The 14,494-nt window shown below is 50.8% G+C and overlaps 1 protein-coding gene across 1 annotated transcript in view; it reads left to right on the top strand.

The window, feature by feature from the left end:
• Positions 1-594: 594 nt before the first annotated feature.
• Positions 595-14,494, top strand: part of PTGIR (prostaglandin I2 receptor) — a 40,905-nt gene continuing 27,005 nt past the window's right edge. Inside the window, exon 1 of the mRNA XM_082231277.1 lies at positions 595-2,097. Within this exon, the coding sequence (XP_082087403.1) occupies positions 1,255-2,097 (843 nt within the window). The 5' untranslated portion in view covers positions 595-1,254. The remainder of the gene's footprint in view (positions 2,098-14,494) is intronic.

Genomic DNA, 14,494 nt, shown 5'->3' with positions numbered 1-14,494 from the left:
CTTCTCTGAAGTCTCTCAGCCCCACTCACTTCACAGAGTGTTTGTTGTGGGGGAGGAAGGGAAAGGAGAATGTTAGCCGCTTTGAGACTCCTGAAGGGGAGTGATAAAGCGGGATATCAAATCCAAACTCTTCTTCTTCTTCTCCTCATGAACTTGTCTGAGCCTCGTTTAAAGCCCTCCAAGTTGGCGGCCATCGCTGCCCCCCGAGGGAGCAAGTTCCTCGTTGCAAATTCTTACGGTCTGGTTGTGGTTAAATGACTTAAGTTCCTGTTACTAGGCAGCCCTGGGGAGCCTGCAGCAAACTTTCCTCTGGATTGTATTAGAGCAGGTGGGTGGGTGGGGGCTCTGTCTATATAATAAGGAATGAGTCTCGCTGACGGGGAAAGCTCTCGTGCCTTTACTCAGCAGACGAGCCAGTTTGCAGTCATTGAAGGAAGGAGAGAGAGAGAGAGAGAGAGAGAGAGAGAGAGAGAGAGAGAGAAATAAGCGTGGGAGTCTGGTTGGAAAAAAAGAAAGCTATCAGCACCCATTGGGTGGGTAGGCCAAGCCCCACCCACCCTGTCCCTCCCCAGTCCCCGCCTGCCTACTTGAGTCGAAAGCTACTCCCTTACGAGCTCCTGACAGCTCAGATGTTCACCCACGCAAAGCCGGCAGCAGCCAGACACACTTTCGACGCTGGGCGACTCACTCGGAAGCAAGCAGACTTCTTCGCACCCTGCCTGGGATGGGATGGGGCAGGCTCCGTCCTCAGATACACCAGCCCAGAGTTGTCACATCTGGGAACTCCTGAGCTGCAGAGGAAACAGAGCCCCGGACGCCTCTGCCTCGGCTTAGCCCCTCTTCCTGCTCTCTGACTTTTCTAGAGCTGGGAGGAACAGAACCCAGGACCACTCAGTCCTTTTTGGAGGGGGGTCCCAGCTCCACCTGCTTTAGCCAGGGGGCATGACCCCGTCGTGACCCTAACCCCAGAACGCCGTCTGGATTCTTGCTCCGTAATCGGCTGGACTCTGATGTCGTCTTTCACAGCTTCTGGGAACGGGACTCCGGGCTCGTCTGTCGCGACGAGGCGCTGCCCTCCAACGTGAATTAATTGGGGATTGAAAGCAGGAGGAGGAGAAGGATCTGAATTCACCACCCACCTCCTTCCTTCTCGGAACTCTGAGGCCTCGCATCTGAGAACAAGAAGTCCCAAAGCTTCCCCCTTTCTCCTGCTGGCCTTCCCCCTCTGAGACCTCCAGCCCCCTCTTTGTGCCAATGCAAGCGCCGCAAGCAAACCTGACCCCTCCGGAGGACTGCAGCAGCCTGACCCGACTGCAGAAGGACGGCAACCCCGGAATGAGCTCCTTCATGTTTGCGGCAGGGGTGGTGGGCAACATGGCCGCCCTAGCCATCTTGGGCTTCCACCGGAAGGAACTGCGGACGAAGAGCTCAGCTTTCTGCATCCTGGTGACCGGCCTGGCCATCACGGACTTGCTGGGCACCTGTGTGGTCAGCCCCGTGGTCTTTGTGGCCTATTCGCAAAACGCCACCGTGCTGGGCCTGGCGGACGGAGGGCACTGGCTGTGCGACCTCTTTGCCTTCTCGATGATGTATTTCAGCCAAGCCGCCATGCTCATCCTCTGCACCATGGCGGTGGAGCGGTGCCTAGCCATCTCCTACCCCTATTTCTACTCGCAGCACAACATCCGCCGGTGGGCCAAGCTCTCTCTGCCCGCCACCTACGCCTTCAGCGCCCTCTTCTGCGCTCTGCCCTTCCTGGGCGTTGGGAAGTACAAGCAGTACTGCCCAGGCACCTGGTGCTTTGTCCAGATGGACGTGGAGCTGACGGGGGGCGACCGCAGCAAGGCGGCCTTCTCGCTGTCCTACGCCACGCTGATGGCGCTGCTGATCCTCGCCATCTTCGTCTGCAACGGCCTGGTCATCATCAGCCTCTGTCAGATGTACCGCAAGCAGAGGGCCCGGCGGAGAGGCTCTATCAACGTGGCCCAGCAGCGGCGCCGCAAGAGCTGGCTTGGCCAAGGCGAGGAGGAGGTGGACCACCTCATCTTGCTGGCCCTCATGACGGTCATCTTCGTCATCTGCTCTCTGCCCCTCACGGTAAGTACTGCCATGGGGGTCACCGGGGGGCAGGGAGGGATAAAGGAGGGGGGCTGGTGAGGGGAGGGAGGGCAGCTTGCCTCAATGGTGGCAAATGTCTTGGCTCAATGTTGGCAAATGTCTTGACTCAATAATGGCAAATGTCTTGACTCAATGGAGGCAAATGTCTTGGCTCAATGATGGCAAATGTCTTGCCTCAATGGTGGCAAATGTCTTGGCTCAATGGTGGCAAATGGCTTGGCTCAATGGTAGCAAATGTGTTGGCTCAATGGAGGCAAATGTCTTGGCTCAATGGTAGCAAATGTGTTGGCTCAATGGAGGCAAATGTCTTGACTCAATAGTGGCAAATGTCTTGACTCAATGATGGCAAATGTCTTGACTCAATGGTGGCAAATGTCTTGGCTCAATGGTAGCAAATGTCTTGGCTCAATGTTGGCAAATGTCTTGACTCAATAATGGCAAACGTCTTGACTCAATAATGGCAAATGTCTTGGTTCAATAATGGCAAATGTCTTGGCTCAGTGGTGGCAAATGTCTTGACTCAATAGTGGCAAATGTCTTGACTCAATATTGGCAAATGTCTTGGCTCAATGATGGCAAATGTCTTGACTCAATGGTGGCAAATGTCTTGACTCAATGGTGGCAAATTTCTTGGCTCAATAATGGCAAATTTCTTGGCTCAATGGTGGCAAACGTCTTGGTTCAATAATGACAAATGTCTTGGCTCAGTGGTGGCAAATGCCTTGGCTCAATAATGATAAATGTCTTGGGGACAGGAAGTGACATGATAAGGGTCAGCCAGGTTTGCAACTGAGACAACACTGTTTTCATCCGAGGTGGTCAAGAATCGTGAGCCAATCGGCTCCATCTCAAGACTAGGGAGCCCCGCGACTGTTCACCTGTGAGCACAGTGGGAGAGTCAAGCATCTCATGACCTGCCACTGCCTGGGTCTTCCACATGGCCTCAGGTGGCTGTTGCAGGAGGCATTTCCACAGCCGTATGCTGCACCGGGTTTGAGCCGAAGGCCACAACAGGAAACGCTGTGCCACATTTTCATCTCCCGCCTGCGTGCGAGTGAGGAGGGTGCACAAGACTGTCCCAGGCTGGGAACTTTCTGCAATCTGCTTTCTGTAGGGGAAGGACTGTGACTCAGTGGTTAGAGCAGCAGAAAGGCCCAGGTTCAACCCCTTCCCCGGGATTCCCCCAGGCAGGGCTGAGACATGGGGGAGCCTCTGTTGGTCTGTGTAGACAACATTGAGATAGACGGCTCAGTCTTTCTGTGCACGCAGTGACTTCACAGAGACCCCAAGTGACAGAGGGCGTTGTGCAGAAGCTGTCAAAACCAAGCTGGGATCCGTGGTGTGGTTGATGTGGTCCGATCAGCATGTCACAGACTTCCTCGCCCGAGAGATGCACATACACATGAGATTAGACAGTTACGCAGACGGGTCTGCAAATAGTTATTTAACCACGACAGATATCCAGGTCAGGGACGATGGGAGACCAAGCTTCCGATCTGAATTCCAGGGCCCCTGTTGCTGTGCAATAGCTGTCATAAACAAAAATAACATGACATGAAGGATCTCCGGGTTCAGGGGGAGTCTATCTCTGAATATCAGAGTCTGGAGAGGAACAGCAGAGGAAGCCACCTGAGCTCTGCTGGAAGCGAAGTTGGGGCTAGAGGCTTCTCTGATGCAGAAAGGTCAATCCAACAAACACACCATAGTGTCAACCGTCCCTTATTAGGTGGGACAGTCCCTTATCCCAGCGCCATGTCCCACTGCTGTCCCTTATTGATGATGTCCCTTAAATAAGCTACTGAAGGTAATGCGGCCCTTTCTATGTCCAGCTGTCCTTTGTCAACAACAAATTGTTGCTTTTTTTGTGTGTTGAATATATGCTATATGGTAATTTATGGACCTAATAGGTATCTAAAGCCATTTGCATGCAACAAAATATGTATTTTATCAAAGTAATTGTTGATGCCTTATTTTGGCTGCTGATCCCTTATTTTCGAGGCTGCTGGTCCCTTATTTTCAAATCTGTAAGTTGATAGCTATGACACACACACACACACACAGAGAGAGAGAGAGAGAGAGAGAGAGCAATTCCCTTGTTGGGTTTGGGGCACACGGTCGTTTAAGCGTGCCCTTTAGATCTGGCCCTGAAACACACACCCCAGTGACATTCAGCCTGTATTTCCGCCTTGCTCCTCCTGCTGCTGAAAGGAAGTTTAACTGGGGCCAGGAAGAACTATAAAAGCCTTGGCAGTGCTGTGGCCAGTGGGAGTTGTAGTACAAAACATCTAGAGGGCACCCGGTGGGGGAAGGCCGATCTATAACATCACCATGACGGCAGATCTCTGTTCAGCCTGGGAGAAGACGAGACCAGTGTAGAGCTAGCAAGGCAAAATGTTGGGAGCAGAGGAGGAATGTGTGTGCCTTGAGATAAGAGGTTAGACCTCGCACCCGTTCCCTGCTTTCTATTCCATATCTTTCCTGTTCCTTTTCTTCCTCCGTTTCCTGCTGTTTGCCCAATCGAAGAAACGCAACGGCCAAGAAAAGCGTAGTGTTTCGGTTGTAAAAAAAAGGGTTTGCTAAACAGCTGGAGCAAAACTGGGTCCATTTCGGAGCATTTCACATCAACTTAGGATCAGAAGGCTTTCAAGACACAGAATTGCAGAGTTGAAAGGGACTCCTGAGGGTCATCTAGCCCAACCCACAGCGATGCACAAATCACAACTAAAGAATCCCTGATGGTTAACCTCTGCTGGGGAAAAAAACCTCCAGGGAGGAAGAGCTCACCACCTTGTGAGCAGGGGCGGAGGAAGGGGGATGCGGTGCGGCGGACCACCCCAGGTGTCACCACTGAGGGGGGTGACAAAATGCCAGTGCTCGATCCATGCGTCTCTCCTGGGAGTGACGCGGTGGCTTGGGGGTCCGCAGGCTCCGCGCTGCCCCAAACGGTCCGCCCACTGCTTCCCCTCAGCCTGAATGGGAAGAGGCAGGCAGACTCCCCCGCGGGTGGCTGGCCCCGCCCCTGGGCACGGGGCACCACGTGCCATCCCAGACGCCCAATCAGCTTGCTCCACCGCTGCTTGTGAGGTTTCTGGCAACCAAGCTGTTGTTAAAATAAATAAATAAATAAATAAATAAATAAATAAATAAATAAATAAATAAATAAATATAATAATAATAATTTATTATTTATACCCCACCCATCTGGCTGAGTTTCCCCAGCCACTCTGGGCGGCTCCCAATTAAATGTTAAAAGCAGTACAGCATTAAATATTAAAAACTTCCCTTCAGATGTCTTTTAAAGATAGGATAGCTGCTTATTTCCTTCACATCTGAAGGGAGGGTGTTCTACAGAGCGGGCGCCACAACCGAGAAGGCCCTCTGCCTGGTTCCCTGTAACCTCACTTCTCGCAGGGAGGGAACTGCCAGAAGGCCCTCGGTGCTGGACCTCAGTGTCTGGGCTGAACGATGGGGGTGGAGACGCTCCTTCAGGTATACAGGACCGAGGCAGAAGAGCGTGAGCCAGCAAAGGAATTGGCTACCCCACACACAGACGCTCACACATAACCTGCCTGTATTAATACAGAAAACTAGAACCAGGGCCCCAATGATTTCTTTGTTTTCAGCTGGCAGGAGTTGAAGCCTATTGGTGGCTCCTAGCTACGCTCTGCCTCCTTGGTTCGAGGCAGAAATGCTTCTGGTTCCCGGTTGCTGGAAACCACAGGAGGGAAGAGTTGGTCCTGTGTTCGAATCCTGCTCGCTGGTTCCCCACAGGCATCTGATTGGCCTCTGTGAGAACAGGATGCCGGATGCCATTGGCCGGATCCAGCAGGCTCGTCTTATGTCCTGAAAGCAAACATCGACCCGCCATTGAGATTCCTACATTGCAAGGGGTTGGACTGGATGACCTTTGGGTTCCCCTCCAACTATTCTATTACCCTTCAGCCCCTTTCTTTCAGGAACGTTTCTCGCAGACATTTTGCAGTTGCCAATTCCCTCCCCGTCGCCTTTCTTCTCTAACCCGTCCTCCTAGCAGTGTCCAGAACGGTCCCAGAAATTCTCCTGCTGCCTTTCCCAGTCCCTGGCCGCTGCCAGAGCAGAATCCGGCCTCAGACATGTGAATCAGTCCCGGAAAGGGCCTTGCCCTTCTCCCGTGTGAGGGACCTGGTGCATGTGTGGGCTAGAGGGAATAGTACGGCAGCGTGACTCTTCAGAAACTCTGGAGGGCCGGCAGCTGACGAGGCTGGATTCTGATGAGAAGGGAAGCTTTCATCATTTCCGTTCTTTGCAGATGGGGCAATGGCAAGGTTGCAAAAGAGGAGGAGGGGGGTGAGGCCTCCTCCCCTGCTTTTAAGAGCATCCTGGTCTGCAAAGCTGGGAGTTAAGCGTTATCAACTGATAAAGCCTACAGGGCATTAAGGCGCAGGAGCAAGCCTGGGTACGAATAATAAGAAGCTGGCAACTAATGAGACTTTTAATCTCTTTTTAAAAAAAAGATATTTATTAAAGTTTTTAAAATATAACAATGAAAATGAAAAATAAAAAGAAACAAAATACAAAATACAACATAAAAACAGTTAAAAACAAATAATTTTCCATAACATATCTTCCTTACACTTATTTCCCCAGACCTCCTCATACCTCCCTTCTTTGTATTCCACTTCAATTTGTTAGTTCAGCAAATCCTTACCATTAAGCTTTTACCCATTTGTAAACCTTTTTTCCCCCCATATCTCCTAAAGCATTACAGCTGGAAACCCCTTAGTTTCTATCCAACATCCTTCTAGCATTCATTAATTTTACAATATTTCTGTAAATAGTCTTTGAATTTCTTCCAGTCTTCTTTCACCAACTCTTCTCCCTGGTCTCGGATTCTGCCAGTCATTTCTGCCAATTCCATGTAGTCGATCACCTTCATCTGCCATTCTTCCAGGGTGGGTAGATCTTGTGTCTTCCAATACTTTGCAATGAGTATTCTTGCTGCTGTTGTAGCGTACATAAAGAAAGTTCTATCCTTCTTTGGCACCGATTGGCCGACTATGCCCAAGAGGAAGGCCTCTGGTTTCTTCAGGAAGGTATATTTAAATACCTTTTCCAGTTCATTATATATCATTTCCCAGAAAGCCTTAATCTTTGGGACTTTTAATCTCAGGGCTGTGGGTTCGAGCCCCACTTTGGGCAAAAGATAATAATAATATAATAATAATAATTTATTATTTATACCCCGCCCATCTGGCTGGGCTTCCCAGCCACTCTGGGCAACTTCCAACAGAATATTAAAATACAATAACCTATTAAACATTAATAGCTTCCCTATGCAGGGGGTTGGACTACATTACACCCCCCCCCATGGTTCCTTTCAACTCTGCATTTCTACGACCATAAGGCACAGGGAGAATTATTCTCACCAATTATTATTCTTATTGATTACCATCTCACCCTTTCCCCAAGAGGCTTGGAGCAGTGTAAGCTGTGCACACATTGCATTTTAAAAGCATCTCTCTCTTTCCCACACACAACAACAGGAATCCTGGGAACTGCAGTTTAACAGGACGTACACAGGTATAGGGACGCGGGTGGTCTGTGGGTTAAACCACAGAGTCTAGGACTTGCTGATCAGAAGGTCGGCGGTTCGAATCCCCGCGACGGGGTGAGCTCCTGCTCCTGCCAACCTAGCAGTTTGAAAGCACACCAGTGCAAGTAGATAAATAGGTACCGCTCTGGCGGGAAGGTAAACGGCGTTTCTGTGCGCTGCTCTGGTTCGCCAGAAGCGGCTTAGTCATGCAGGCCACATGACCCAGAAGCTGTACGCCGGCTCCCTCGGCCTATAGAGCGAGATGAGCACTGCAACCCCAGAGTCGGCCACGACTGGACCTAATGGTCAGGGATCCCTTTACCTTTACACAGGTATAAGATTAAAGTGGGTGCCGTTAGGCAGGTTGCATGGGGGAGTGACCAAGGCTCATAAACTGAAAGCAGGGTTTTCAAAACTTAGGTCTGCAGCCACCAGAGCCAACTCTTTGGGGCCGAGGGGGCTTCACTTCCCTAATAAAATATTTGAGGGGGCTGCCCCCTCCAAGTTGATGAGCATTGCCCCATCATGTTACCAATTATGCAAGGCGAGGCTTACCTGCCCCCCCTCAGTATTTTATTCCAGTGGGCACCCCTGTCTCCAGCTGTTTTTGGACCACAATTCCCATCATCCCTGACTGCTCATCCCGCTAGCTAGTGATGATGGGAGTTGTAGTTTGAAACCAGCTGGAGACCCAAGTTTGGGAAACCCTGATTTAAAGCATATGGCTTTAAACCATGGCTTCCGAGAACTCTAGCTTACCCTTTGGCAGGGCTGCAATTTCAAGCACATTTAAACTAGGATTCCCAGAATTCTTTTTGCGGGGAAACGTGACTGTTAAAGTGGTTTAAGCGTGCTTTAAATATATTCGGGGTGGATGTGTCCCAAGTATCAGGGCTGCCACATTGGCCATCGCTCAGAATGGGGTACACCATGGATGGAAGCGCCAGTCGCTCTCTGCCTTAGCCTTAGTCCAGGGGGAAGATTGCCACCTTCCTGCTCCTAATTCCTGTTGAGCAGGCAGGAGGATGGGAAGAAAACCAGAATTAGCTGGCTCTGGCTCCCCCTACTGTTGACCTCCTTGCTTTATACCCTATCAGCTGCAATGGGGACCAGCCTCTGTAAAGGAGGACACATGGACACCCTAGCTTGGCTGGGCCGTGTCCCCCGGGTGAATTCCACACATGTGTGAGTGTCTGGAGGCAGTTGGAGGATGGATGGCAGCTAACAGATTGAAGTTGAATCCTGACAAGACAGAAGTACTGTTTTGGGGGGACAGGAGGCGGGTGGGTGTGGGGGACTCCCTGGTCCTGAATGGGGTAACTGTGCCCCTGAAGGACCAGGTGTGCAGCCTGGGGAGTCATTTTGGACTCACAGCTGTCCATGGAGGCCCAGATCAAATCTGTGTCCAGGGCGGTTGTCTACCAGCTCCATCTGGTACGCAGGATGAGACCCTCCCTGCCCGCACACTGTCTCGGCAGAGTGGTGCATGCTCTAGTTATCTCCCGCTTTGGACTACTGCAATGCGCTCTATGTGGGGCTACCTTTGAAGGTGACCCGGAAACTACAACTGATCCAGAATGCGGCAGCTACACTGGTGACTGGGAGCGGCCGCTGGGACCATATAACACCAGTCTTGAAAGCCCTACGCTGGCTCCCAGTACGTTTCCGAGCACAATTGGTGCTGACCTTTAAAGCCCTAAACAGCCTCGGTCCAGTATACCTGAAGGAGTGTCTCCACCTCCATCATTCTGCCTGGACACTGGGGTCCAGCGCTGAGGGCCTTCTGGTGGTTCCCTCGCTGCGAGAAGCCAAGTTACAGGGAACCAGGCAGAGGGCCTTCTCAGTGGTGGCACCCGCCCTGTGGAATGCCCTCCCACCAGATGTCAAAGAGAAAAATAACTACCAAACTTTTAGAAGACATCTGAAGGCAGCCCTGTTTAGGGAAGCTATTAAATGTTTAATAGGTTATTGTACTTTAGTGTTTTGTTGGAAGCCGCCCAGAATGGCTGGGGAAACCCAGCTAGATGGGCGGGGTATAAATAATAAATAATAAATTATTATTATTATGGGACTCTGAGGCATTTGCCCCATTTGCAAGACCCACTTACTTCCCCATGCCCTGCTTCTCCCCTTCCCCACAGCTATGGGGCCTTCCTAGGACAAGTGTTGCCTCCGCCCCTCCAAAACCTTTGGGTTTGCCAGCCACATCCAGGCCCAAACCAGCCATGCCAAAACCCAGGCTCAAAGCTCTTTTGCCCCGCCGCCTCACAACCCGCCCACACTGCAGAAGTGAGCAAATTGGCACAACCAGAATTGGCATGGAAAACAGCCAGACTCCCTGAGGTGCTGTCGATTTCCTGCATCTCCTCAGCCGCCCCACATCCTGCCGCAGAGGCAGCCAAGTCGAGGCGAGTCTATCTGCAGTTTCCGCCTGAGGGTGCCAACCTCTTCCAGGATGCCTGGCCCGGGAGCTGAGAGAGCTCACGCAATTTGCCAATATTGTATCTTAGTTTTAGAAAAACTCCCAGAAACTTCCAGAGCTTCCAAGTGTCCCTATTTTCCAGCACAGAAGCCGTCCTGGTTTCTGATTTGTTCCTGGAATGCCCCGCTTTTCCTTAAGGTAAAGGTAAAGGGACCCCTGACCATTAGGTCCAGTCGTGGCCAACTCTGGGGTTGCGGCGCTCATCTTGCTTTATTGGCCGAGGAAGCCGGCGTACAGCTTTGGGGTCATGTGGCCAGCATGACTAAGCCGCTTCTGGCGAACCAGAGCAGAGCACGGAAACGCCGTTTACCTTCCCGCCAGAGCGGTACCTATTTATCTACTTGCACTGGTGTGCTTTCGAACTGCTAGGTTGGCAGGAGCAGGGACTGAGCAACGGGAGCTCATCCCATCGCGGGGATTTGAACCGCCGACCTTCTGATCGGCAAGTCGCTTTCCCTTAGGACATCCCTATTTTCACTGGAGAAATGTTGGAGGGTAGGGACCTTTATCTGATAACACCGGAGAGGTGCAGCAAGCCAGGATCATGGGCCTAGTGCTGTTTCAAGCTTCGCCAACCTGTTGCCCTCCAGATGTGGATTGCAATTTCCAGCAGCCCCATCATCAAGCATCAGTTGAGCTATTGAGTTTTATGGTTTCAGGACCAGCAGGGAACTGTGGGCAAGGAGAGATAGTGTAAACTCTCAGACCACATCCTTCCCAGGGTCTGTTGCTTTTTTGTGACCTAGTTCGCTACCCTAAGACCTTAATCTTTATTATTTACATTAGTGATTCCAGAAAATTTGGGGGCCACTTGGCTCCATAAACTCATCCTCGGTGCCCCCTACTTTATAAAAAAACATTAATCAGAATAGAGATTTGCATGCCCCCACTAAGGGACACAGGTGGTGCTGTGGGTTAAACCACAGAGCCTAGGGCTTGCCAATCAGAAGGTCGGCGGTTCGAATCCCCGCGACGGGGTGAGCTCCCATTGCTCGATTCCTGCTCCTGCCCACCTAGCAGTTAGAAAGCACGTCAAAGTGCAAGTAGATAAATAGGTACCGCTCTGGCGGGAAGGTAAACAGCGTTTCAGTTCACTGCTCTGTTTCGCCAGAAGCGGCTTAGTCATGCTGGCCACATGACCCGGAAGCTGTACTCCGGCTCCCTCAGCCAGGAAAGCGAGATGAGTGCTGCAACCCCAGAGTCGTCCACGACTGGACCTAATGGTCAGGGGTCCCTTTATCTTACTAAGGAAGATAAGAATGCAATGAAATTTGAAAGGGCCGTTTGTTCAACATCCGATTAAAAGCAGTTGAAGTAATTCAACAACTGGTGACCTTGATCCAGTGATACCGGATTTCCGAAGCCTGATAGTCATTCACAGCTCAGCAGCTCCCCTCAGGTAACCCCACCCCCCACTTCCACCGATTTATACTTATTGCCCACCTCTCGCTTCAAGGGGCTCAAGGCGACATAGATGGAATCACAGAATTGTAGAGTTGGATGCGACGCTGGGGATCATGTAGTCCAACCCCCTGGAATACAGCGGGGCTCAAACCTGCAAGCTTGGCATTATCGCCACCGCAACATGCTTCTCACCCTCTCTCGTTCCACCTCCACAAGCACCCCTGGGCCTCCTGGGAGTCGTAGTATCAAGGCACCAAGTTAGGGAAAGCTGAGAGAAAGGAGGAAGCTCTGGAACAGGGAGTTACATGTGTCACGAGACACAGCAAAAACATCTGGGTTTCTCCTGGACCACATCCTGCGGCACCGAGAGAGCAGGGTGGGTACTGCAGCCAGCTTGCTGTTTGTGCCTCAGCTGGTGGCATTTCCAGAACACACCTTGCCTTTCTGAAATAAAGGGCGAGATCAGGGTGGGCAAGGAGAGAGAGAGAGGGGTGCCAGGCAGCTGAATTTGCTGGGGCTCCTCGGGCAACTGGTTGCGAATCCGGATCCGTGGGCTGACCAAAGGTGGCGGCAAGAGTCGGATCCTGTTATCTTTCCTCCTCGGGTGTGTCTCTGCAGGCCTCCTAACAAGGGTTAGGCAAACAGAGATACCTACAAGCAGGTGTGAAACACGCTGCCAGTCCAAGGAGCTGTGCTTTCTAAGCCACAGGTGCTAGGAGTAGAGGAAGCGGTCTTATTCCAAATTATGGGGTCCTCAAGGTGCTTACAGATGGCATCTGCCAGGACCCCTCCAATTACTTTTTAAAAAATTGATTTTAAAAAGAGGATCGCTTTCTTGGAGTTCGTACATTCAGAGGAGTGGGGGTGGGGGTGGATGCTGCTATTGTTTTGGCTGGGGCGGTCCGCTTTCTCATCTCTGGTTGCTTCCAGACAGGAATTCAGGAGAAACTAAAGGTTCAGTTTGCACTTAGGTAAAGGGTAAAGGGACCCCTGACTGTTAGGTCCAGTCATGACTGACTCTGGGGTTGCGGTGCTCATCTCGCTTTATTGGCCAAGGGAGCCGGCGTACAGCTTCCGGGTCATGTGGCCAGCATGACTAAGCCGCTTCTGGCAAACCAGAGCAGCGCACGGAAACGCCGTTTACCTTCCCGCCGGAGCGGTACCTATTTATCTACTTGCACTTTGATGTGCTTTGGAACTGCTAGGTTGGCAGGAGCAGAGACCCAGCAATGGGAGCTCACCCCACTTAAGGGGCCCCAAACTCAATTCTCGCTTTTTGAGGTTAGTGTGCCAGAGCAGGCACAACCCTGCACTTTCAGAAGCAAGGTGCAAATGCAAACACAGCCGTCCTTGGAAATCTGCACCTGTCAAAATTTTGTAATGCAGTTCTGTTGGCAAGTAACGTGCAGAGAGATATACAGGCAAAATGTGCTTATGTTAGTAAAAAAAAAAAATTACACAATTGCAGCATAAGAGGGCAAGCTGCTTTGTAAAAGGAAAAAGGGAAAGGGTGTGTATTAAGGGAAATTGCACATAAAAAATATATGTTGTTGTTGTTTAGTCGTTTAGTCGTGTCCGACTCTTCGTGATCCCATGGACCAGAGCACGCCAGGCACTTCTGTCCTCCACTGCCTCCCGCAGTTTGATCAAACTCATTTTTTCTTTGTCCATGGAGTTTTCTTGGCAGGGATACTGGAGTGGCTTGCCGGTTCCTACTCCAGGTGGATCACGTTTGGTCAAAACTCTACACTATGACCTGTTCATCTAGGTGCCCTGCTCGGCGTAGTTCATAGCTTCTCTGAGTTCTTCAAGCCCCTTCGCCACGGCAAGGCAGTGATCCATGAAAAAATATATATTAGGAGAAATTTGCACTATAATGCGGATGAATGTTCACGAGCGCTTTATAAAATGAATAAATTGCAAGCTAATGTGGAGAACTGAATGTAAGGCTGGGGAAACAAGGAACGGAGAGAAGGCAAAACTGAAGGGTTGTGCCCAAAGCTCCTTCCAGATGATGATGTTTATTGAGCGCTGAGCCTGGTTTCTGTGCAAGGAGAATAGATGTTGGTGGCTGTTTAATGAACATTAATCCTGATTTGTTTGTGGGGAGGTTAGATGATGTCGCATTGCAGCAAATATTATCCGGCACTTTCCACTACATTTCTGCATCACTTTCCTTTTTGTAAACAGTCTGATCTTTGGGGAGTGGGTTTGTAGTGCGAAACCTCCCAATCAAACTGAATATTCATGTAACCTGAATTCGCTAGTATGTGATTGCGTCTCACCAGCCAATAACGATGGTCTCCAAGTGTCCTGTGTTTTCAGGGTGGCGGTGGGCAGGTGTTTTTCCTGTTTCCGGGGAGAATCTGACCAGCGTCAGTTTTTCTTCTGTGAAATGGGTATTTTGCAGCGCCTATGACATTTTCTTACATTTCCACCTGTGCCAGCCTCAGGCCCAAGAAGTTTGGGTACCCCTGTCAGACCTCTGGCCACTCAGTGCTGTCGACATGGTCCGTGGCTGTCCTGGGCTTGGGGCATATACAGTGGTGCCTCGCAAGACGAAAAGAATTCATTCCGCGAGTCTTTTCGTCTTGCGATGTTTTTCGTCTTGCAAAGCACGGTCCGTCGCAACTGCGCCTCTTCAACCGGCTTTTTAAAAAAAAGCGCAAGACATTTTCGTCTTGCGAAGCAAGCCCATAGGGAAATTCGTCTAGCGAAGCAACGCAAAAACGGAAAACCCTTTCGTCTAGCGAGTTTTTCGTCTTGCGAGGCATTCGTCTTGCGGGGCACCACTGTAATTTGATCACAACAGATCTCTTTCTCCATTATGGAACCTGTCCCCCATGCTTTGGCGCATGAGGGAGCCAAAGTGAGCTGTCTTTCCATTTCCAGAAATGGGGAAGAAGACCCTTTTTGGT

The sequence above is a fragment of the Podarcis vaucheri genome (genome assembly GCF_965113315.1).
Source record: "Podarcis vaucheri genome assembly, chromosome: 7".
NCBI classification, from domain to species: Eukaryota; Metazoa; Chordata; class Lepidosauria; order Squamata; family Lacertidae; genus Podarcis; species Podarcis vaucheri.
Note: the sequence above shows the minus strand (reverse complement) of the source record. Positions and strands in the feature narration are given on the sequence as shown.